This window comes from Periplaneta americana, chromosome 14 (genome assembly GCF_040183065.1).
Source record: "Periplaneta americana isolate PAMFEO1 chromosome 14, P.americana_PAMFEO1_priV1, whole genome shotgun sequence".
Lineage (NCBI taxonomy): Eukaryota > Metazoa > Arthropoda > Insecta > Blattodea > Blattidae > Periplaneta > Periplaneta americana.
The window spans coordinates 82,627,581-82,654,223 of NC_091130.1; the positions used below are offsets into that span (position 1 = coordinate 82,627,581).

Below are 26,643 nucleotides of genomic sequence, written 5' to 3' on the forward strand. Positions count from 1 at the left end.
GTGCAACCGAACGGGATACTTTCCAAAGCTCTTTAACATTGACCCTTTTGTGACGCGTAAGTCGAGGGGGATTGAAGTAGCGGTCACCTGAGTAAGATTTGTCCCCCATTTTAAGCAACCTGTGAAATAAATTTTGTTACAATATGGCAAATGTTTATATTATGGAAGCGCTCACGAAAGACACACATTTAACTCAATAATTTGATCGATATTGTTTTGAAATACTTTATCTTACCATAATGGTTTCACAAATATGCTTTAACAAATAACTTATACCGGTAATAATAAATATAAACTTGAAAAATATTGGGTCACAACACTTGCACTTATAAAATGCACACGCAACTTGGCTACTTTTGCTCGCATACTGGAGATTAAACATGTCACACCATTGTCTCAGAGGGTGGCATGACTCCTTCTCCCAACGCTCGCTTATCTTCAGCTCTCGGCCAGTGCATGCGGTACTGCGCCATTCAAGTATAGGCGTGTGAAAATAATTTATTTAATACCCTCGAAACTTATTGCCATACCACTAAGCAAATAATGCCGAATCCCTCTTAATAATGCAAGCTTTTTTTTTTCAATATTTTTTTACATTTTTACAAATTGGCAAAACTCCTAAAAGTAAGTAAAATCAGCTTATCTGTCTCTCTGTATACAATAAAAATAAGGCTTACTTCTTAACATAACCTACTAAATGTCAGCTTCAAAATGAGCTCCAATTCAATGTTCCGCAGTAAATGGTTCCAGAGTTCTGAGCGCTGAAAGAGGCTTATTTTTCTAAAATACTCTAAATTTGTCGCTCAACAATACGCAAACCGTTTGACTTTCGATAGTATATTTTTGCAAATGCACTCTCCTCACCAACTTGTATAAATAGGGAAAAAATTAGAGTATAAAAAAAAATGCGAGATTTTTTACTGATCGATTTCATATGGAATAGCCCATATAGATCAGCTTACGACAGAGAAGTTGCAGCCATCAGCATTGCTCTAAATCAGTTAATGTGTCACCAGGAAAAGTTTAGAAAGATAGTCATCCTCTGTGATTCCAGAACAGCGATAGAGTCTGTAAACTCCATTGATACTCAATCTTTACAAATCCAGAACTGCCAAAATATGCTACGCCTATTAACAGAAAAAAATAAACAAGTAAAACTACAGTGGATTCCTGGCCATTGCAGTATATATGGAAATGACCAGGCCGACATATTGGCTAAAAAGGCGCCCAGATAACCCAAACAACAAATACCTTATTTTACAGCTAAATTAAACATAAAGAATGTTATCCAAGAAGCTTATAAGCAAGATATTAAGAGCAGAACACAAAAGAAACACTGGCAAAGGGACATCTTAGAAATACCAAATAGACCAAGAAATGAAGCAGTCGCAAAGTTCCGCATATGCACTGGGCATGACTGCCTAGCTCAACACCTCCATCGTTTTGGCTTACTACCTGACCCAAAATGTACCTTGTGTGATCTACAAGAAGACATGAACAGGGACCACCTACTTCGCTGTCCAACCTTAACCAAAGTGAAAGAGTGGACCGATATTGGGAGGCGAGGAACTTAATGAGACAATGAAGGGCATTTTCTGCTCCTTTTGCATTCTGTGTTTTATTTCATTTTTATTTTTTTTATATTAAAGTTGTGTTTATGTCAAAGATGTAAATCTCAGTACCTGTCATTGGAAAATAAATAAATAAATAAATATTTGACAGTTTTTTAGCAGCAATGGTAATACTACAGTCAAAACCTAACCATGCTTAATAAAAGCATTTTTGCTTTGTCCTTCACCACTTCGATGGTTCTGGTTTGCACTGTTTGCAGGGAGCCATAAAGGTGTATAAATGGCCGCTGCCCAAAGACATCGAGGACCACACGATAATGGGGTTCGACCCTCAATATGGGTTCTTCCAAGGACTGCCTTGTAACGATCCTATCCACGTGCTGGTGCGCGTGTATATTGTGAAGGCAAATGACCTACACCCCATGGACCTGAACGGCAAAGCAGATCCATACGTGGTGCTGCAGCTGGGCTCCAAGCGTATCAGTGACAAGGAAAACTACATCTCCAAGCAGCTGAATCCCGTGTTCGGCAAGTGAGTACATTATATACCCAGTGTGTAGGAGCGTGATGAGGAAGTTGAATGCATAGGTGTATTAATTAATATGTGAATAAATGAAAATGAGATTAAATGAGTTAGTGAGCAAACATGAATGAATAAGTGATGCAAAGTAATGAATTAATATAGTTAAATACATGGTCAAATAAAGTAATACCTACTGTATGTGAACAAACATGAGTTAATGATTGAGTGAATGAAATGAATTGAATAAATTTATGAATGAAAGAATTAATAACTAGGTAATTAATTAAGTAATGTATGAGCAAGCGTGGAAGAGGATGGATTAGTAAATATATGAGTAATTAAAGAACATAATAAATGAAGAAATGAATACATGAATAAATGACTTCGTAACCGAAATACTTAATGGAATGAATGAGTGAGTGAGTGAGTGAGTGAGTGAGTGAGTGAGTGAGTGAGTGAATACATTTTTGATTATATGAATAATTGATTGACAAAATAAAAATGAATGAATGAATTAACTAATTAATGAAAATTAAGGAATAGACCTACAAAAATCGGTAGTTGAATTAACGAATGAGAATGGGTTGTGAATTAGTGAGTGACTTTAATTAACAGAATCTGTTGCTTTAACATAAATAATAAAACTGACGCTTTCTGGAGAAAACGTAATAATATTGTCATAGAAGAAGTATATACATATATATATTCAAAATAACGCATTTTTAATTGAAAAATGAAGTGAATTTTAGGCATAGCACATAATTTAAGATGATGAGAATTTTTATTTTCAGAAATGTAATTAAGGAATAAGATAAAAATGCCAAGTTTCTTGGATTCAGAGTTCTATTTTTTATTTTTATGAAGACTATTACTGTAGATTTTGTAGCAATAGAAGTAAATAAAATATTGCATTGCTTATTTCTAATATAAATGCCACTTGAGGAGAGTTGTGAGAAACTACTTCCTGCCCTTGCCTCTAAAAGTGAAAGTGATTAAGATTCAATATAATGTCCATATGATGATTAATAATAGTTCATCATCATCATCAATCATTCATAGGTTAAGCCATGAAGGTTCGTTCCGTTCTTATAGTTTTCAGTTCAAGAGTTGTGTCCATCACTTTCTTGGCCTGCCAATATTTCTTATCCATTGGCTTATAATCTAATATTATTTTTGGTATGATGTATCCAGTCCTTCTTTCAACATATTCTTTCCAGTTATCCCTATATAACTTTATTTTGTCTGTATTGTGGGTCCCTATCACCATGGCATGGCACATCCTCAGGTTGCGGATATGGGAGATGGCCTCCAGATATGGAGGGTAGCTGCGAATATATTGAATAAGCAGTCGCGGACAGCCGATAAGGAGTGGTCCTCCAGCCTGGGGGTTGGGCAAAGGGCTAACAACCGATCACCGTAAAAAACAGCTTATTACGAAAACTCAAAATAAGCCTCGGAATGAGACTGATTCTCTGGCACGACCACATCAAAGATTCTTCACCTGACATAAATAGGGACACTAAATCCAGACGTTTGATATGGTTAGGGCATGTAGTACGTATGGTCGGATCCAGAAATACATATAGAGTGTTAGTTGAGAGGCCAGAGGGAATAAGACCTTTGGGGAGGTCGAGACTATATGGAAAGATAATATTAAAATGGATTTGAGGGAGGTGGGATATGATGGTAGGGACTGGATTAATCTTGCTCAGGATAGGGGCCAATGGCAGGCTTATGTGAGGACGGCAATGAACCTCCGGGTTCCTTAAAGACCATAAGTCTTAGTAAGTAAGTTAATTTAAAAATGTTTAATTCATTCCAAATATCTTCATTTCATTTTTTGTCCAATAGCTATATCCCGCAATACTTCTTAAAAGTACTAGTATTGCGAAGCACATTACAGTGACCTTCAATCGCATATAGTGAATTTCTATTCCTGCAGCTTTATTGGCTGATATAATGTAGTTACCATGACTTATGAAATGACCCCCCTCGTATACAGGTCTCGTCATAATGATGGTTCAATTGTCAAAATATTAACTTGTAGTTCTGTTGATATGTTAAATTTTGTTTTTAATACAATTAAAACATAAAAATCACTAAATTCTTTACACGTTTCCGGTATCCCCAAAAGCCTTTAAAAATAATACTAGAAATCTCTAAAATAACATCGATTTTGACCAAAAATAAAATCAATAACTCAGGTTCCAAATAATTATTTGCTTGAATATATCAAAATATCGGTATCTCTCATCACGCTTACCAGCATTTATGGCCAATTTAATTCAGTAGTCCAAAAACTAATATCAAATGTGCTGCAGGGCCAAGTTAATGTAGGTTATTAGGTTACTGGTAGAAAAATATCAGCTTATAATTTGTCGAAATATTGTTAGAATGCTGCAGTTCTCCATATGTGAGTAATATGTTACAGGTGCTTCGAAATAGAAGCCACGTTCCCACAGGACTCGATGCTGACAGTGCAGATTCTGGACTGGGACCTGGTGGGCTCCGACGACATGATTGGGGAGACTCGCATCGACCTGGAGAACAGATTCTACAGCAGGCACAGAGCAACATGCGGCATTGCACGCAAATACGAAGAGTAAGTGAGCGTGAAACAACGAGTGTTGATGTATGTGAACAGTTTCTGTATCCGCAGCCCCCTGAACATATTGCTGTGGCCCTACGTAAAAGTACATAATAGTCTTCATAATCAGTCTTAATTTAGGTATAGATTCAGAGACTCAATGTGTAGGAAACTAATACATAGGTGTCTACTGTATTTACATTTTTACAAAAATGCACATTTTCAGAATCTGTATACAGCAATTTTTCCTGAACTATAAGTGCGCTTTCCTTCATGTTTAGTGTCTACCTATTTATCTGGAAATGATGCATATGAAATATAATTTTTGGTAAAAAAAATTAATAGGTTTCTTTTAAGATCAAAAAATCATTAGTGATCCACTGTAAGAAACATCAGACAGTTTTCTTCTTTTTTACGAGAACTAAACTAATAAATAGGCGGTGAAGCTAGTATGAAGCAAAAAAAAAAAAAAAAAAGTTTTCATGAAAGAAATTAATTGCTTGATGTACAGGGTTATAAAAAAGTATGGAACAATGCTTGTAACTTTCTTATTTCTATTTTTATGAAGAAACTTTTTATACAAACGTTTTAGGTATCAAAGAAGGAATATTTTGAACATGTTTTGAAATACTATGCTTTTCATGTTTAAAAAGGGTGTGCCAATGAGTCCGTTTTTTTAAATGGCACCATATACTTATTTCCCCATTTTTGGATTCTTCAGGTTTCTATTAGCTTTTGTCTGCAATTGTTTAATCCAAAGCCTCCTCAAATTGATGTACTGAAACATTAAAATTTCCCTTTGTTCAGTACACATACATTGTCATCAAAAAAGGTAATTTTTACAAAAGAATAGTTTATAAATGGCGAAAAAATATGAGATCTGAAGAATCCAAAAATGGGAAATAAGTACATAGTGCCATTAAAAAAAAAAACAGACTTATTGGCACACTCTTCATAAATCAAAAGCATAGTATTTGAAAACATGTTCAAAATACTCCTTTTTTGATGCCCTACAACTTTTGTATAAATAGTTCCTTCATAAAATCAAAATAAAAAAGTTACAAGCATTGTTCCATACTTTATACTCACTCTGTATAAAATTATTTCCACTTCTCGTTTCCGATTCAGTTCAAATTTTTACTCACTCGGACTAGATAATAATTGCAAAGATAGTAGACAAAGAGAGAGAGACTTTCTTAAATGATTTTCGATGATTTGTGTAAACCTCTCAGGCTTCTATAGACTTTCATTCACACATAACAGTATCTTATATAAAAAAAATGGTCCAATGGAAAGGAAGGAATATGCTTATAGTCTCATTATGAACCAATTACGTATTTTAACATCTACGTCTCTTTTAAATACCTATTTTTGTCTTTTAAAATGCACTGTTATTGCTTCCAATATCGGGTATACTTTTTTTTTTCTTTGTTCAATGGCAGACCTTTAATTTTCCGTTATTCATCATGACTGTACAAGAGTGCGGTTATAGATGTCGCTAGTACCGAGAAGTGTAGACAACTTAGTTCGTCAGAGACTATCCAGAGTGCACCACAGACAGTGGATCTACATTACACTCGTAATGTATGATGATGATGATGATGATGATGATGATGATGATGATGATGATGATGATGATGTGGTGGTGGTGGAGAATTTCAGAGGGGAACCAGAGTGCCTAGAGAAAACTTCAGTGTTGTCTGGACCACGGGCTTGCCCAGCAGAATTTATAAATTCAGGATGGATCAACTGGGATTTGAACTCGGGACCCCTGGCTTATAAGCCCTCTGTTCTAGTACTGAGTCATCGTGACAATATATACAAATAGCTATTATATGAGAATTTGTGCAGAATTATTATGTAGTCTATATAGTATCTATACAGTATCCTGTAAATTATTGTAAGTTTCACTTATCAGATTTATCTATGCTATATATTGAATTAACTAACATTGTTAAATAATTTATTATCAGTAGCAGGTTACATTTCGCTCGTGTTGTTCAGGATGGCTGTTCTTCCATTAATTATTATTAGTGCTTTATGTACCTGACATCATTTTCTTCTTAGTTTTGGCTACAACCAATGGAGAGATCCTATGAAGCCAACGCAAATACTTGGCAAACTGTGTAAGGATGCGAAGATAGATGGTCCTTCTTATAGCAACGGCAAAGTGAAAGTTGGTCGTCAAACTTTCTTCCTGCAGACAGATGACAGTGACTGTAACATGAACACTAAAGGTATCTCAAATGATATTTATTTGCTACTTATAGTTAATATATTTAAGCATTATTTGTTACTAATGCCATGTTATTTCCAGGCTTGGAGGAACATATGGCGCTAGCTGTACTTCACCGATGGCATGAATTTCCAAGAATTGGTTGCCAGCTCGTCCCAGAACACATTGAAACAAGACCTCTCTACAATCCTGATAAACCTGGAATAGAGCAGGTAAAACTATTGAATTTTTACCAAAAAAAAAGGAGATCCATTCTTACCATGTTAATTATTAACAATAAAATTACCCGAAAAACTGTCAGAAAATTTCTGTCAAAGATATAACAATATACTTTTTTTAGCATTGAGTCTCGCATGGACCATTATTGCCCAGTTTCGACACTAGAGCGCAGCAAGTAACTGCCATTGGTTTGGGTGTGCTAAGTGTGTAGAGTGAATTATAATTTTTAATTTGAAATCTTAGAAGTAATCGTTTATTAATTACGTGGTTTTTTCTTTAAAATATATTAGAAATAAGAAATATTCGAGTTAAAATATATTTAATTTAATGTTGTTTTCTAAACAAGATTTTTTGTAGGAGATATGAAACTTGGTTTCCTAAACATAATATTAATTATAATATATTTACACTGGTATCAGTTTTTCCTATTAAAATCTTAAGCTAATTTCTTGTCATTGTAAGTGTAACTTATCTGTCGTCCATGATATTACAGCAATAAGAAGTGGAAAGGATCAGAATACAATATCTCGTAAAACACAATGAATTATAATTTAATATTTCCAAAAGTATGGAGTAAATGATCTATTTGCAGTATTTTACTCAGCATTTCTTTTCAGGGTGGAGGGATTTTTTTTAACGAGCTCAAAATTTGTCACACTTCAAATGGGCCTTTTTATGTATAAGGAAGTTACTTTCTGGCAGTACTGAATTTAATAAAACAATAGGCGTAGTGTCCGTATAGCATTTCCATGGCTTTGAAGAAACTACTATTTTATATATTTTACAAGCAGGAAGTTACAACCATATTGTCGCTAATTCGAACCATGATTTCCAATAATCTCTTAGCTCGGTTACAGGAAGCATATAGTTCTTCGTAAATATGTTTATAAACTTGTTGAAATATTTTCTCTCAGTTTCAGATATTATTTCTTGCGTTACCAGTATTTAATAATAATTTTATAAACACCTAAAGCAAACATAGGCCTACTTGTATAATTGTGTTTATATGATACAAACCCGTTAATTATAACTTGTGTTTGGATGTAGTATTGCATAGAACAGTGGCCGGCATGTTCCGTGCTCTGTGATGTCATACCATGGAGCCGCCACGCTCTTTGCTCGGCAAACTCTGCATACTGAGCACAGCATGGAGAGAAGGTTCAACTGAACAATGTAACTGATAAGCTTCAATAGTGAATTCTACAGTGACGACCTATAGGCCTACATCTAATTTCGTGGATATGATTATTTTATAAAATTTTGCTCGTTTTTGTTTTCTTTTTGAGACAAAACTGGTTTTTATATGTAACATTCCTTAGCGTATTTTGGGAAAGCCATTGATTTAATTCCCAATATGCTCAAACGGCTTAAGAGAGCAGTGTATTATGGTAACAAATTATTGAAATAATTTCAGTTTTGTCCTTTAAATTTGTTTATGCTCGACCATGCCGAAATGTAGTAATTATACACCTGGTAGCAGTCCTTTGCATATCATTAAAGTACACCTATTCATTAAAGTTCAGGTTTTCGATTATTCTCGGATATGCATTCGAAAGACAACTAGCAAAAGTCACGCAGGCTAGAAATCCAATACTGTCGCAGAAGGTTATGTTCTGTTACTATAATAATTAGCGTTCATTGTAAATAATATTCAAATAAATTCAATTTGTCATCTCGTTTTTCAATGTCGAATTCAATTTCAAGGTTATATCAAGTTTAACGTTTATCTTACTCTCTAGATTATATCAAGGTCGTCGACATTCGTTGCCCAGAAAAAATCAATACTTTCGCGTCTGCGCACATCTCACAATTTACGAGATCGCTCCCCAGTTACATAAGAATAACATGAATACTTATGAATAATTTCAAGTTAGAAATATGGTCGAGCATAAAAAGTCGTATGAAACTTGCCTATAATGGTAATTAAGACACTCGTATGAAAATTATGAAACTCGCTTGTGCTCGTTTCATAAACATCCTCGCGTCTTAATTACTATCATTATAGGCTCGCCGCATAATGTACTAATAAATTTGATCCGAAGAAATGTAACTTTTCGTTCAGCAAAAGGAAATTTACAATGTTACATTTGTTCGGATCAAATTTCTATACATTTAAAGGACAAAACTAAAATTCTTTCAATTAATTATTAAAAATAATACACCGTTCCCTTAAATTGACTGAGCATATTGGGAATTAAACCAATGGCTTTCACAAAAATCCTATGAAATATTTCATATACAATAATTCTTATCTCGATAAGGAAATAAAAACGAGCAAAATTATATTTAACTTGTTTGTTTGAAATATTTCAAAGAATAAGCCCCTGAAATGAATGACATTACGTACGGGTCATCCTGTATAGATACAATACAACGTATAAATAAAACTAGAATGTAAACAATTCCCCTGAACCACTTATTATTACACAACTGTAATAGCTTGGTGTTACGCGATTGCTGTCTTCCTCTAGTCCAATTTTGCTCCGACATCACAAATGCACAACCTGCCGACCATTGGCATAGAAAAAAATTAAGTTTTAAGTTCAGTATTAATATTACTACACATTAAGCGCTGTGGAAAGATCCGGACACCCTGGGCCATCTTTTCCCTAAGCCCTTGTCTCCTCTGGTACTTAAGGACGTCATAACAATAGTTATTTTAGGGTGCTTTGGATATATTGATAATGTTAATAGTGGTAGGCACTACCTGCCACCTAGCGGCAAAATAACTTTTTTCATTACTCGCACATAAGCGGTGATTGAGCAGGCAGTGTAAGCAGCCATAAGATGCGATCCAGTAGGCAGTGTAGTAAACACATTTCTGTGTGAAAACCGTTATATTTTGAAAATAGATTCCTTATAATAACGTTTCCTGAAAACAATATTTTGAACTAATAAAGACAGCGGATATTATCTTGCAGACTAATTTGTTAGCTACTAACAAACTAATATACAGTGCTCAAAGAAATTGTTGCATATTATTTTCTTGCAAATTTATTAAATATGCGATGTACAGTAGCCTATGTATATATTTTTTTATGAAAAAGTTGTTACAAATTAGTTTATTGCAAGCTTATGAAGAAATTTGCCATTTTTAGCATAAAAATAAATATGCATATTTCTTCATAAGTTTGCAATAAAATAATATGCAACAATATTTCTTAGCATTATATTTTGTTATATTCCCTTTGAAGTATTATTCTCCTTTCCTTGTTGTGATAGGGGAAACTAGAAATGTGGGTGGATATGTTTCCCATGGACATGCCTCTTCCTGGACCTGCTCTGGACATATCTCCGAGAAAGCCTAAAGCATATGAACTGCGCATCATAATTTGGAACACAGATGAAGTCGTCCTTGAAGATGATGCATTCTTCACTGGAGAGAAGATGTCAGACATCTATGTGAAAGGGTTAGTAGTCTTACAAATACACAAAATTTTATGTCAGTGCCATTCACAGTTAAAAATAATCGGCAAGGTAATAAGCATGCTTGAAATATCAATTGAAAAATACGAAAAAATAAATAAATAAAAATAAAAAGATTAGATTAATACATCAATGGAAACATTATAATTTCTGACATTGATTTCACTCAACACTTCACATGAACGTGGATACTAAAATCAACTCTGCCAGTTGTTTTAATCTCTGCTAAGTGAACTACCCAACATTCATTTGTTTGTGCACCTTCACATGAATGTGGTGACACGAGCCGCCACTGCTCCATAGTGAACTGTACGATGATGAATATTGTTTATAATTTTCTCTATTATATTTGTATTATTTAATTCCATTAATTTTTTTTTTTCGAACCACACTAACAATAAACTTGAATATGGATGCTCAATGTTTTAAAATAGAGAAAGATATTTTTATTTTTTTTTTATCTTATACTGGTACGTACAATACAGAAACTCTTCCAGTTCATACAACAAAAGAGTAAGTTAATCAAGGATGTAATGCATGTACCATGTGCATGTGCTGAACCGTATTGGGTCACCAATAACCGCTATTTGGTCGTGAACCCTTGAAAAAGATGAATATCTTGTTGGAATGGGAAAGAATTTATAATCAAAAGAAACAAAATATTTAAACATTTACCTCAATAACAAATTTATTAACCTAAAACGAGGTAATAACAAACTTCAACAATAATAACATGAAAATATAACAATAAAATATGTAACCGGTATGCAAATCTGTAACAATGTATAAATATATTTGAAATTATAGATAAGAGTAGAGAATAATAAATAATGGAAAGATAGAAATATGAGAAAAGGGAACCATATCAATGTCTGAATCAAACTGTATCACATACCGGTACCAACATCTGGGGTGATACGAGAATGGCTCATGGAAAATCGAAAAAGGAATAATAAATTCACCCACATTCACTATTACAAAACTCCGTAATAATTAATGTAGATAAACCAATGAAAGCATGAAAATGTAATACAACTTACTCGAGTTGGTTGAATGCATAAGATACGCAGACTAAAGCAATTCCTTCAAACACAACTCAGCAAAATACCTCAAAGTCACAACCAGAATAAATCTATAGAATGCTGAATGTATGGGGCAGTAAATCTAACATATAAAGAAATATGAAAAATTAGTGAATGGGAGTGAAATAAGCAAAACATGAATAAACGAAACAAAATGGACTAATAATAATAATAATAATAATAATAATAATAATAATAATAATAATAATAATAATGAAAAATGAAGTCCAAATGAAATAGCAAACTCAGAGTTGAATAAAAATAAACCTCTCACGATACTTTAGTCGAAGCCCATGGCTCATTGTTCTCCAAAAGCAGCAACCCGACCATCCAAGACCGTTTTCAATGTCGCCCCACCGAAGTCCTATTCTCCCATGGTCCCTCTCTATGAAGAAGGCTCATGTCTCACAGACGTCCCATCTCCGACTGATACGCTGTCCTATCTCTGACTCTCTCCAGAGCCCATCTCTTACTGACGTCCCATCTCCAACTGACTGCCTGCTCCACTGAGTCACTCCACTCACCAGAACCAAAAGGCAACCAATCAACGAATTGGAAAGAAATTTTTAAATTTGACCAATGAAAAAAGATTATGAAACGAACCAATAAAGAACAGAATCAACCTGGAAATAAACTGGCTTTCCACATATGTATAAAAGATAAAACAAAATTAAATAAAAGAAAGTCTCGCAAAAGACATCTGGCAGAAAAGAAAGAAAATAAGGATACCAGTCACGATGGATAAATAACAAAAAATCATTACTACAGAAATAGAAGGAAAGGATAGGATGGTGCAAAAATAACGGCACAATGCGACAACATTTAGTATGGGAAATAATCCAGGCATCATCAGTACAGTATTAGGATCAATGTTTCAGCAAGATGGTGCTCAACCCCATTACAAAGTTGCAGTGCACGATTTCTTGGATGAAACAATTTCCCAGTAGATGGATCGGAAGAGAAGGGCCCCTTGCCTGACCTCCAGGTCATCCGACCTTCTCCTCCTGAGGCTTTGTGAAGAGTGTTTTTGTACCAATAAACAGTTTACACTTTAGAGGAAGCGAGGGAAAGCATTACAAATGCAATTGCACTAGTAATGCCAAATATGGTATAAAACACCTGGCGGGAGGTTGAATACCATCTGGATGTCTGCAGGACAGGTTGCACTGATCACCATGCTAAACTTGGAGAGTTTCTACATCATGTTACGTAAAAAAGTATATTAATAAATCAAGATTCCCATATGTTCTGTAAAACTTTTTTCTTTAATATGTCCTACTGTCCAAAAAGGCATATGTTTTTATCCCATATTGTAACATTAGTGAATGAAAAAACGAAACTGGGAATATCAACTGTTATTTTATTATAAATGTCAGTCTCCATCAATGTCGGTGACATCAGAATTCACTACATTGGTAGCATGGGAGATGACATGCAATGCATACAATGTTGTTAGAACAGTTCATACTATGAAGCAAACTGCAAACATTGTTGAATGTCACTTGTTTGATGAGATAATTGTCAAAAATGTTCTGAATTCCAAAGAAGATAGTGAATCGAGAGAAATTCTTAAATAAAAACATTTAGATGTAGTTTTGGTGTATATTTTTAAGTGTTGATGAAAAGTTACCAAATTTTAAAAAGTAACAAAATGCATATATATACATCCCTGGTACAAATACAAATGTTCAAAGACTGTTTTCCTGCATGAACTCACTATGGACTGATAAGAAAAACAAGTTGCATATAAAAACAGTAAAATTATTTCATTACTTAATATTTCAGAACAAGCAATTGTGACAAGAAATATACTATTCAGAAAAGTATTGTACGAAGGGTACCGGTATTTTATTTTCAATAATAGTACCTGTATTTAATTTGATTTTATTGTATTGTTTTAATCTGTTGAAAGAGAACATGGATAAGCACAATGGAAAATAAACACTGAAGCTCAATTTGTTAAATCAGTGCTGAGTGTCCCGTATTTTTTCTGATGTTTCTGGGAACCCTGTAATAAACTAGTCTTTACAATAAATTGTCACTTATTTCTTAATATCTTTAAGTGGTACATAGTATATAAAGACTTGAGCCGCCATTGCTGCAGTATGAGTTTATTTTATTTTTATTTTGTATTATTCTTGTGAAGAATGGTAACAATTAATCTGAATGTGGAGCAATGATCCATTACTGCTGTCTTGATGAACTGTTAGTGTTCTAATTTCTGTGAATTCCACTAACAGCTAATTTGAATGTGGAAGCACGAGCTGCCACTGTTACATTGCAAAGTCTTCTATTCAGTAGTGAATGTGTTGCTGCAGTTGGCTGAAAGGTCCAGAGGACTGCCAGTGCACAGACATCCACTACCGCTCCTTAACGGGTGAGGGAAACTTCAACTGGCGCTTCATATACCCATTCGACTACCTCGTGGCAGAGGAGAAGATCGTGATCTCGAGGAAGGAGTCTCTGTTCTCGTGGGACGAGACTGAGTGCAAGATTCCAGCTAGGCTCGAGTTGCAGGTGTGGGATGCTGACCACTTCTCAGCAGACGACTTTCTGGGTGAGTGTGTGCAGCATTCAACATTGCGATTACATTTCATCCCAAAATCATCGTTGTCGTCATATCATCATCATCATCATCCTCCCTGTTTTAGAACCCGTGGCCTGTTATGGTCCCAGTCAATCATTAAGGGGTGCACTACTGAGTTCTGGTGAAAATTTTCAATTTAATTTTTATGAACAAAATTTACAAATAAAAAAATCTTAAAATTTCAACATCCTCTGATCTTAATGAAAGGAATTAGTGACTAAAATTTAATTCAATTCAGACAAAAATTGTGGAAGTTTTAAAACTTAGTAGTGTATACCCTTAAATTTTATTCAGTTGTCCCAAACTTTACTTCTCTTTAAGATAATAGTTTAGAAGTTGTTTGGGTATTCCACCATTATCTATCCTCTCTACGTGCTGCATCCAATTCAATCTATAGTAACGTCTGTGTAAGTAATTCTTGTAAGATGTCCAGGTTCCTTTTAAGATACCAAACTGAATACCAGCTGTTATTCTAGGCCTATATTACACTATCAAATTTCTGTGTCACAGAAGTTTGGTAAAATGTATATGATAAAATCTTTTACAGTGCAATATAGCATCTTTCATCACATCTAGCTGTGACATAGTTCTGTGGTAAAAGGTATGGTCATCATCATACTTTTGATAAAATCTGTGACTAAGAAGAAATAAAATGGCAGACATTAAGTACACATGGTCTGTGAAAACCACAAAACTTTTAATATCACATTATGAGTCACATGAAATGTTTCATCATTCATTATTAAATACTTAGTACATATAGGATTTCACATCTTCACACTGAAGTTCTCTCAGTAGAATTTGATGGATTCCTTTTGTATCTTTTCTCCCTACCTCAATCTCTAAACCTTAGAGAATAAACCTCCTAACTAACAAAAAGGAAATTTTACATTGGAAACAAAAAACTGAGTATAAATTAACTCTGAAACTTCACCACCTGTAGTTTGGATTTGGTCCTAAAGTTTCAGAGTTAATTTATACTCAGTTTTTTGTTTCCCCTGTAAAATTTCCATTTTGTTAGTTAGCAGGTTTACACTCTAAGCCGACGAAATACGTTTTTTCTTTGATTTCTTCTTTAGTATTAATGCAATACCCATTTCTGCATTTACAGTTGCAACAAGCATAGAACTGTTGTGGATCCATTATTAGAACTGTGATGAAAGCTTTGACATAGTGTAATATACTGAAAATCTTACATTTGATCATATATATTTGATCAAAAATTTTATCATATTCTGTGACACACATATACGCACTACCTACATGAGTTTTGCAAATTTTGAGCCAAGTGTGCTTTTATACTAGAGAGGGTTTAAAAAAGTGGATTTATGATTCTCATAATCGTTATAAATTTTATAATTTCATAGACATATCTTTTCCTTCAATGGACAACTTTTCACAACGTATATAATTAAAAGAATTAACTTGTTGAAAAATTTGGTTTTATTCATAGATAACTCCAAATAAAATGACCTTGCTAATTGTTGTAAGTTATAGACAGCATGCTGGAGTTCATCTTTTGTTTTGGTAATAAGAATTCGTTCATCAGCAAAGAGTATTATCTAAATTTCGAAGGTTGTTGACCATTATTCCTTCATGAGATTCTATTCTTCAATGCATAATTAACCCCTTACTGCATGGGACAGTCTTTCACACACCAGTTTTATATTCAAATAACTTAAATAGTTCTTTCTTTCTCAACTGATGTCACATAATGGTCAAATCCAATTCTTGACAGTGTGCCAAATCTGTCCCAGTATCCAGTTTGAAATATTATATGCTTATATTATAAGTTATATGAATATAAAACCGGTATGTGCCATATCTGTCCCATTATGCGGTAAGGGGTTAACTTAACTTATTCATATAACTAATAAAAGGAAGGGGCGAGAGGTGAGGCTATATCTTTGTTTTACAGCTCTTGTTTATATGTTTTCATTGAAAATTTTTTGTTCCTATTTTTAGAGTGTAAGGGTTGTTATACACCTTGTAAATTGCGGCGCATTTTTGGAGGCATATTGTAGACCTATATGCCATTTAATTTATCATAGGATAACGTCTAAGAAATCAAGAAACAATTTCGAGTCATCTGCCATTTTCTGTTACTTTTTCAAATAAAGACACCTTGATTTTTTGGTAAAAAATATTACCTCCATTTCGTATTATTCGTGGATTGACTCTTACATCATATCACAAATACAAAGTCTGCCATATAATTCAGGGAAAAATTCTGTATCAAGTATATGTATTTATTTACACTGCAAGTGGGCAAACACTCGGTAGCAGTGGTAACTTAATTACACACAATAAAAATAATACACAATAATTACTATTAATAATAATAATAATAATAATAATAATAATAATAATAATAATAATAATAATAAGTGAACCTAGTTTTTTATTACAACCCTCATATGTATAGACCCTACATAAGTTTCACATTGATATTGATAACCTTTCACTTCATTCTCATCTCACTCACTGCACTGACGCTAGGACACATTTCACTGACACTATAGAACACATTTCATTGACATGATAAATTATCACTGATCGAAACTCTTCACTGCCATTGTAAACCATAACTTCACTGACTCACTACGCTTCACCAATACAACAGTTCAAATAAGACAAACAATTACACCTTAAGTATTGTAACGTCTCTTTCCCCCCCCCCCCCAATTTACACTTTATACTCAACTTTTTAATTTGAAGATGATACTGGAATGCTCTCTCTTTCTCTCTCTTTTTTTTTTGTACATATACTGGACACATATATTTTGATTAAGTTTTCGAAATAAATTTCTTTGCAGCATTGAAATAGACTAAATTTCCCTTATCCTTCACATAATGAACAAACAAACAGTACTGATACAATTAAGAGAATCTCAAAATATTTAATAGTAGATTTAGAAAATATTGTACCTACAAACAAGAAAAGTATGTAACTACACGCCATAGAACTCTTACGTCAGTCTAGTGTTCCTATGTACATTCTAAGCTAATATGATGGTATTTCTTTGAAAATTAAATTGTGAATATAATTGGTACTCTATTAACATTGGACATTTTAAAATATAAGTTCAATTAATAGTTGACGTAAATTCATATTTTTTTCTTACTGTGCCTACGTTCATTACAGGTGCCATTACATTAGACTTAAATCGGTTTCCACGGGGTGCGAAGTCCTCCAAACTCTGCACCCTGGATATGCTCAAGACTGACGGCTCTGTTCCCATGGTTAACATCTTCAAACAAAAGAGAGTTAAAGGATGGTGGCCATTTTATGTCAAGAAAGAAAATGAAGAGATGGAACTTACGGTGAGTATTTGTTATTGAAATGTATTCATACCATTATCAGCTCTCTTGTCTTACATACAAACACGCATCAAATTGTTGTAGTTCTATATGATTTATATTGAAATTATCTGTAGCCATATTATTTTAGTTTATTCACGTGTTGTACTTTCATTGTTTTTCATCTTTAGATAGTTGTACAATGTTTTTCATGGATTAACTGCAAATCCAGTGTAGGTGAGAGCTTTGTTGAATAACAATATAATTTATTCAGGGCAAAGTAGAGGCGGAGCTTCACCTGCTTACTCGAGAAGAAGCTGAGAAGAATCCAGCAGGCCTAGGTCGCAATGAGCCAGATCCTCTGGATAAACCAAAGTAAGTAAACGAAGGAAGAGCTTCAAGCATTTTGAAATGCGAAATAATGTCCCATCTCTCCCAAAATTTCTTTCCCGGGGATTTTAGGTGCATCTAAATTATTTTATTTTAATTTTTAACTATACTGACCGGAAAAGAAAGCGAAATACTTCAATTTTCTTCTTTTACTTGAGGTATTTATACAAATGGTTTTATGTTTATGAGTAGAAAATAATTTAAATGTTAATTGTTAATTAAACGAAATGTCGGTAAAAAAATATCGGTATATTATTGTGGTGACCAAAATATATTCGGTACAGCAGATATGGTTAACAATAGTGTTAATTTATACCTTGTAAAGAAAAGTAAGAAAATATAAATGTTTCGCATTTTTTGCCGTGAGTTTGTGAGAAGTTTAACTAAAAAGGAAATAAAAATATAATATTGACGAATCCCTTGTTCTCAATCATATAATAGGTTAATAAGAACAGTCGTGACTCTCTCATAGCTAGGGATCTCTTACATTAAAAATTCTGCACTTAGTTTTTTTGACTTTAAAACCAGTAATGAAATGATCTATTCTTAGCAAAGCACGATGTATCCTTCATGCACGTATATATGTGATGATGATGATGATGATGATGATGATGATGATGATGATGATGATGATGATGATGATGATGATGATGATGATGATGATGATGCTTAAATGAAGTGCATAGCATTTCCGTATTAAAATATCCCTTAATATTTTCTACATTCTCCTTTGTTCTCCTCTTTGGAAAAGTAGTTTGAAATTATGATTAATGATAAGTGCTAAAATTGCTAGTTTTTATGATTGTTGCTTCTGTAAGTAGGAACTTCTAGTTCTTAAAATTAGGTAGAAAGTTTTACCATTAGATTTCATCTTTTTATGTATGTCTTCCCCTTTCTCTCCTGCCTTGTGGGATCCATTCATGATTTTGTTTTGTTAACCACACGTTGAATGTAATGTGTCCGTACTATAGTAATTGTTTTCCAGTTATTTTATCTACTGCAGTGTTGTTAACTTTAATTCATTTTCGGGAAACTTCGTTCTTAATTCTTTCTGTCCATGATATTCTGGTTGCTTTTCTGCAGAGATCTGTTTCTACTCCAATCTATTTATTTTTTCTTTCCGTTTTTATATTTTCTAACCTTCACATCCATAAGCAGCTATAGACCTACTTCTAGAATACATAATACCATTTTTAAAGAGTGTAGCTACCTATAAGTATGTTGCATACTGGCACCAACCGTAACAACCATTGCTCCACCACAAAACTTGCAGCATATCTTTTAGTAATAGAAGACCTCTTTATCCAACTTGTAACGGAAATCTACACATTACTAAGTCTGTCTCTTTAAGTTCAGGTGAGCAGTGTTTTATTTTACTTGATGTGAAAAAATGGGTGGCTCATTTTCTGATAATTACTTGTTGATTGTGGTCATAACTAGAGCAGGCCTATACATTAGGACAGCAAAGATACTTCTGTGGACATTGAGTTACAGGGCACAGAAGGGAAATTCCATAAGAAATTTCCTAATATCGCCATTCCCAAGGAATGTCTATGAACTACCTCCCAAACTTTGTAGAGTTGTAGAGGACTCGAAACTAAACAAGTTTTTCAAATACCGCACAAGTAGGAAGCGCATTCTTATGTAGTTACAGAATTGGTAAGAAAACGTCACATCAGGAATAATATTTATTACTTGTGTTTCAATTAACACAGTTATATTAAATGTCCAAAATTACGACCAATGTCGACACAAAGATGAAGGCGTCACAAGAAGCTTTGTCGTGTGTCTTCAAAGACGCCAACATTATGCCTAATATCCGTGGCTGCTGCAGTAATTATTTCTGTGAGAATATTTTCAGTCTCGAAATATTTCATAAACGAGGGTTCTCATGTAGCTCATAAAAATAAATCTACCAGTGTTAGATCCGGGGAACTAGGAGGTCATTGTATGGATCACTTTGTTCAGACTAATGATAATTGCAGGTAATGTCCAGATCAGTGGCGACTGGTGAGGTATTCTGGCAGTGGTGCCAAAAATGAAAATAGGTTGTACGCAAATCACCCTAGCAAAAGTGATAATCACAGCTCACGTTTACATTATGTTAAATAAAGCACATTAATTAAACCAGCTATTTTACCAGGTGTGCAGTTAATAATGCATCAAGTAGCAGTTACAATAACATTTCCGAAACTAATAACAAAATTTACAGATACAGATAATACAAAAATTTTAGTGAAATACAAGTAACTTTTATAACTAGTAAAATTACTGGCAAAAACACACGGATAAACAATGATATAGATAATAAACAATGATATAGATAATAAATGAAAACGTTTGCACGTTATTTAACAGGCCGATGAATCCAAGACAGCAGCCTGAATAACACATGTTCATGTTCTGCACAGAACTCATGTAGCGTTAATAAAAGCATCAATACTAGCAACAGTGTATTTTAGTTGCCGCGAAATAAAACAAATATTACACAACATTAACAAATAGTGTTACCGGTACATAATATGAAAAAAAATATTTATCTTTCTAAAAAGAACCATGACTGACTATCTCTGCATTCAATATAGTTAAATGGATAATAATTTACACATTCCAATCCAAGTTGTGTGCATTAGTTTTGAATTGGCAAGATTACATTAAGATTTGGCGCGGAACTTTAACTTGTGTTTTCATGCAAGTCTGCGCTTGATAGTTCTCCAACAACCCTGTCATCTAGCGAAATTTCTGCATTACTGCATTCTAGCGGGTAGAATGTTAACTACTAAGTCAAATTGAATTCGGCTCAGAGTCTGCCATAAGAAACGCATATAAACTAGAATCAGTAGCCTTTTGTACAATGTTATATGGACGCAGACAGTGTCACGCCGAACTGGCTCCAATTTCGGAGAAATGCTACAGGAGTGTGTCCCGATCTGTGCGCGCGCTCGTTCAGATGAAATACGAATAAAATGTGTATAAATAAACTATTACAACTGCTTTTTAGGATATTGTTTTCTGTTTCTTTCATTGGTGCTGCCGTGACACACTGGCACTACCTCAAAAGCCGCCCTGGTCCAGATGATTTCGTACCTGCTGAGCAAATGGATAGTACTTTCGTGTGTTGAGTCATGTTTTATGATAGGGACAAATACGATCAGGATGAAGTTAACGATAAATTCTTGGAGCTTCTACTGTTCCACCAAGCAGCTCTGTAGGCGAAATGAATGGCCATTCTGTGTATTCAGCTGAGGTGTACATCATTTCATCCTACCATACGAACATATATGACTTTCAAAGTTTGGGACACTAAACACTGTGACGTAGGAATCAACAATTATAACTAGCTTCCTAATTCAATACAAGAAAGCACATACTGGTAACAGTTGAGTGCGCTGGTTAATTTACTTTGAACTTAATTATTTTATTTCGTAAGACAGCACTTCTCACTTATATAGTATTTGCAAAACTTCTTTAGTTTGAAGTCCTGCAAATACTAAGTTTGGGGAGGTAGACAGACACTCTGTATACAGAATTTTAATTAGAAGAAAAATTTCATATAGTGGATCTATTGTAGACAAGAAAACGAAAACAGTGATGCTGAATGCTAACAGAAGAGATGTTAGATGAAATAGGAAATCCTCGCATTGATCTAACACCATACAATTTGTACATAGAGAGAAACTTACAGAACAAGGTTTATTAAATTACAACTGCCATACTTTAAAGAGAACACCGAGTTAATTCTGTACCTCAGAGCAAAAAGGATGGAAGTCCAATTTTACTGATTTTGAGATAAGCACATCATGGAAGAAGATGGAAGTGCACAAAATCCGTATTCTCTTTAAATTCAGATATCAAAGGATGGAAGGACCTTGCTTGCTCTTCATATACTTGCTTTGAGTTTTTTTTTTTTTTTTTTTTTTTTTTTGCTTTCCTAAAAAGTTATGTTTTTGTGAGTTCCATTCATTATGCTCTGAGGTACAGATAATAGAAGATAAGGAACAACTGGATAATATGCACAGTAGACCAACATTGGCCACAAGCCATCGGGTCGTACCAAACTGTGTCAAACAAAAGACAATCGAAATGATGGTGGTAAAATTTGCGACTATATTCTTAAATAATTCACTCCATTAGTCAAGTCCCTATTCGCATATATTGTGATCAGGGGTCGAATGCAAGGTTTATGCAGTACAATGGCGGTGTTTTGAATCTACCAAAAGAAAATGCAGATGATGTAAGATCTTAAAATAGGTTATTAGTAATTACAAATGTAAACACGAAAATAAATTCAAGTAGACATAAGCATCATGCTGCCACTATTCCACGTATGCGCCACAGCAAAACTGTTCCTGTTGCGAGCCCCTCATCTAAGCCACGTAGTCTACTCGCAATATTTACGCGAATACATCTTGTCGCAAACAGTGGTGCTATCTCTCAATAATGTTCAGAACGAAGGAGGTAGAGAAGGAAAAAAATCAAATCTCAGTTTGCTCTGCCAACATCTCTGAGGGAAGACATTGTGATAACTGTGTTAAAAAAATCCTGTCAAATCCTTATTAATCACATGGTGCCACATTAATAGCAATTGTAATTTTTCATGCCCTTTTCTTTGTTCTTTTTTTTTTTAATTTAATAACTATATTTACATATAATTTTTTTGAGGATATACTGAGTCCATAAGCGCTACCCTCAATGGGGGGTAGTTTTTGTAATAAAATAAATAATAAAAATTCAAACTTGTTTGCTCTTCCACGAAAATTATGTCATATTTTTCGCGGACCAAGAGATAGTTGTTGCAGAAATTCAGCCTGCTTGCAAGCTGTCATGTTGTACATTATTCTAATGAAAAATATTTTTATGTTTATCAGCCGGCCTGATGCATCCTTCATGTGGTTCCTGAATCCACTGAAGTCCATCCGGTACATCGTGTGGCACAATTACAAATGGGCCATCATCAAGATCTTGGCTGTGCTGGCTCTGGCAATTGTACTGCTCCTGTTCTTCTACTCAGTGCCGGGATACACAGTCAAGAAGCTGCTCGGAGCATGAACCCCTTGTTATTACACTCATTCCACGCTCATAACACGGATGCAGGTCATATGGAGACCGATTGAAATAACATAGGGCAGGTCGTAAGGTAAGTCCCCACACTGAAAAATTTTTTCGTCCAAACAAATAAAGGTAAAATTTCCAGGAAGTGGGTTTTAAATGTAGAGCGTCTGTACCCAGTGTCCTAAGTCATTGCTGGGTACAGAATTGACTGGAAGAATTGGAAAGTCGCCATAATTAACGCAATTGTATATGTCAGGGGGAAATGGAGAACTTCCCAAATCCCTGGCTGATAGATTGCTCACGGCTAAGGCAGTGTTTTTCAACCGCTGTTTCGTGGAATGTGTGTTGCCCAAGTGTTCTGTAGTGTTTAGAACGATTAAAGTGTACTTCCTTATATTTCAATATTTTTATGCACTTTGACATGTAAAGATTTAGACCTTTTATAAGCAACTCCGTGAAACGAAACTGAAACAGCACTTTTATATTAGAAGTGAATGGCCTCTTTTTTTAAATAAAATTTAAATATGCATAACTTCCTTCACGTAAGATACTTCTATTTTTTTTTTTAATTGATTCATTTTAACCCATCGAGTAATTTTTATATTGAATGTGTATTATACAATTCACATTTATAAGCTGTGTGTAAATACATACATTTTGCCTTTCTCTTTACTATTTTTAAATCGTATTGTTATGTTGATAGGTTGAAGAACACTGACTTAGAGAAACGGGCTGTAAATTAAACCTGTAGTTGAATATAATCGAATTGGGTTTTGAAAAGGCTCTAAAATTCAAGGCCAAAATTAAATTCCTTAAGAGCCTTGGCAAAACTTATTCAAAAAGGCTAAGACTAGCCAAAGCAATGATTTTTGAGCCATGGTTACTAATGCTGTGAACTGTATAAAGAAGATGGGGCCACAATCTTAAACGAACGGTCTAGACCCATTCTGAGCACAACGCTAGGCTGCAGGCAGCGAAAAGAAATACACAGAGGGCCTTGACCGAGACCAATCACTAGTTAACTGTACCTCATACTGTTGTATATATGAATCAGGTTAGACCATGGCTCTGTAACTCTTAAGTGTGTAATATGGTAGAACTGCCTTCCGTAAAGGACCATGGCCACGGAACTAGCTGCAGGCAGCGAAATGTACATGACGAATCAGCCAGGGCCATTACGTGTGAATACAAATCCTCAGCACTTAAGAGGGAATGATAAAAACTTTCTCTTCATTGAGCTTTTCGATGGGATACGCTCAGTATGATGCATTATTCATTGTCCTTTATTTCATTATTACATCTTAAAGAGGTCTGGGTGAAAGCAGCATAATGTGAACTATAACACTATACCTCTCTTTTACATTCCAATAAGTCGTGTGTAATGAATGAAGTAAGGTAATCGTAATGTTCTGGGCCAGAAACAATCTTTTAACTAGGAATAGTAGAAGTACCGGTACATATCATAAGTGAGCTTCTTTATTCACATTCTTAAAATAAGTTCTGTAAGTTAAAATAACTTGCAGTGTCATAGTGTTGTAAATGTTTCAATCAGGCTCCAGATTTTTAAGTTTTTAAAAAATAATTTCAGGTTTTTTAAGTTGTTATACTGTATCTCGCTAACTAAAGGAAAGTTTATATATTATTTTAATGTACCGAAGTACATATGATATTTCCATGCAGATATTCTGCGTCATCATACAATGAAAGAGTAATGGAACGGAGAAAAATTCTCTCTGGAACCGGGATTTGAATCCGGGTTTTCAGCTCTACGTGCTGATGCTTTATCCACTAAGCCACACAGGATACCCATCCTGGTGTCGGACAGAATCGTCTCAGTTTAAGTTCCAACTCTTGGGTTCCCCAGTGAATAGGAATTATAAAGAATGGACACTGAGCGAAATTTCCTGTGTTTTGTTTCTCTGTGCGCCAGCGTATAGTTCCACTTTCAAGCGCTAGAGGTTAGTGTAATCGAGCACACACTAAGATAATAAATGAGAATAAAGTTAAGACACAGGATCCAAACATCGGCTACTTTATTGCATAACCCAGTAACGCTTTGCTTCAAATAAATTCAAGTTAACGGCTATTCCTTATTTCTCAGTGACAAACTAGTTGTAATAATAATATTTTATATTTCAGATATAATAAATTATATTATAAAATAATATAATATATTATAAAATTAAGTATCGGATTCGTTTAATATTTGTATATAATACAATATAGGTATATGGTTTTTCCATTTTCAGCACTATCACATCATTACATATTCTAATTGTTGTTGGGGTCAACGTCTCAACTCTCATTATAAAGGAACTCTATAGAGTGTAGACATTACAGTTAATGACGGATTTATTATTTTATGGATCCAATTTATTTTATTTGAGTACATAATGTACCTAGATGTATTAATTATATGTGTTATATTTCCGCTGTGTCGACTGCTAGCTGGTGTAATGTCAGCGCCACCTCTAGGGAAAAGCAGAATCTCACGCTTTAGCTGGCTTGAAGGTCATTGAAATCAGTCCGGCTATATCAAAGGTACCGACGCGAAGTGTCCATTCTTTATAATCCCTATTCGCTGGGTTCCCTCTAGTGGCTGCCCTCTGCACTACGTCATAGATGTCTATGAACGTAGGGCTGAAGTCCATACATGTGCTGAGGTGCACTCGTTATGAGTGACTAGTTGCCCGGGATCCAACAGAATAAGCACAGTCTTAAATCACGAAGTGATTTACGCATATCATATATATATATATATATATATATATATATATATATATATATATATATATATTAATGTACCGAAGTACATATGATATTTCCATGCAGATATTCTGCGTCATCATACGATGAAAGAGTAATGGAACTGAGAAAAATTCTTTCCGGCACCGGGATTTGAACCCGGATTTTCAGCTCTACGTGCTGATGCTTTATCCACTAAGCCACACTGGATACCCATCCCGGTGTCGGACAGAATCGTCTCAGTTTAAGTTCCAAGTCTTGAGTTCCATTACTCTTTCATCGTATGATGACGCAGAATATCTGCATGGAAATATCATATGTACTTCGGTACATTAAAATAATATACATATGATATGCGTAAATCACTTCGTGATTTAAGATGACGCTTATTCCGTCGGATCCCGGCCAACTAGTCACTCATAACGAGTGCATCTCAGCACATGTATGGACTTCAGTCCTACGTTCATAGACATCTATGACATAGTGCAGAGGGCAGCCACTAAAGGGAACCCAAGAGTTGAACTTAAACTGAGACGATTCTGTCCGACACTGGGATGGGTCTCCGGTGTGGCTTAGTGGATAAAGCATCAGCACGTAGAGCTGAAAACCTGGGTTCAAATCCCGGTGCTGGAGAGAATTTTTCTCCGTTCCATTACTCTTTCATCATATGATGATGCAGAATATCTGCTTGGAAATATCATATGTACTTCGGTACATTAAAATAATATATATATGATATGCGTAAATCACTTCGTGATTTAAGACTGCGCTTATTCCGTCGGATCCCGGCCGACTAATCACTCATAACGAGTGCACCTCAGCACATGTATGGACTTCAGTCCTACATTCATAGACATCTATGACATAGTGCAGAGGGCGGCCACTAGAGGGAACCCAAGAGTTGGAACTTAAACTGAGACGATTC

The 26,643-nt window shown here is 34.5% G+C and overlaps 1 protein-coding gene across 1 annotated transcript in view; it reads left to right on the plus strand.

Moving 5' to 3' along the window:
- LOC138713513 (otoferlin-like) overlaps positions 1-25,160 on the plus strand; it is a 1,213,561-nt gene extending 1,188,401 nt beyond the window's left edge. The window contains exons 28-36 of the mRNA XM_069845682.1: positions 1,836-2,103; positions 4,526-4,696; positions 6,749-6,918; positions 6,999-7,129; positions 10,359-10,546; positions 13,963-14,201; positions 17,377-17,555; positions 17,806-17,906; positions 22,790-25,160. Coding sequence (XP_069701783.1) covers positions 1,836-2,103; positions 4,526-4,696; positions 6,749-6,918; positions 6,999-7,129; positions 10,359-10,546; positions 13,963-14,201; positions 17,377-17,555; positions 17,806-17,906; positions 22,790-22,970 — 1,628 coding nt within the window. The 3' untranslated portion in view covers positions 22,971-25,160. The remainder of the gene's footprint in view (positions 1-1,835; positions 2,104-4,525; positions 4,697-6,748; positions 6,919-6,998; positions 7,130-10,358; positions 10,547-13,962; positions 14,202-17,376; positions 17,556-17,805; positions 17,907-22,789) is intronic.
- The last annotated feature ends 1,483 nt before the right edge of the window (positions 25,161-26,643 follow it).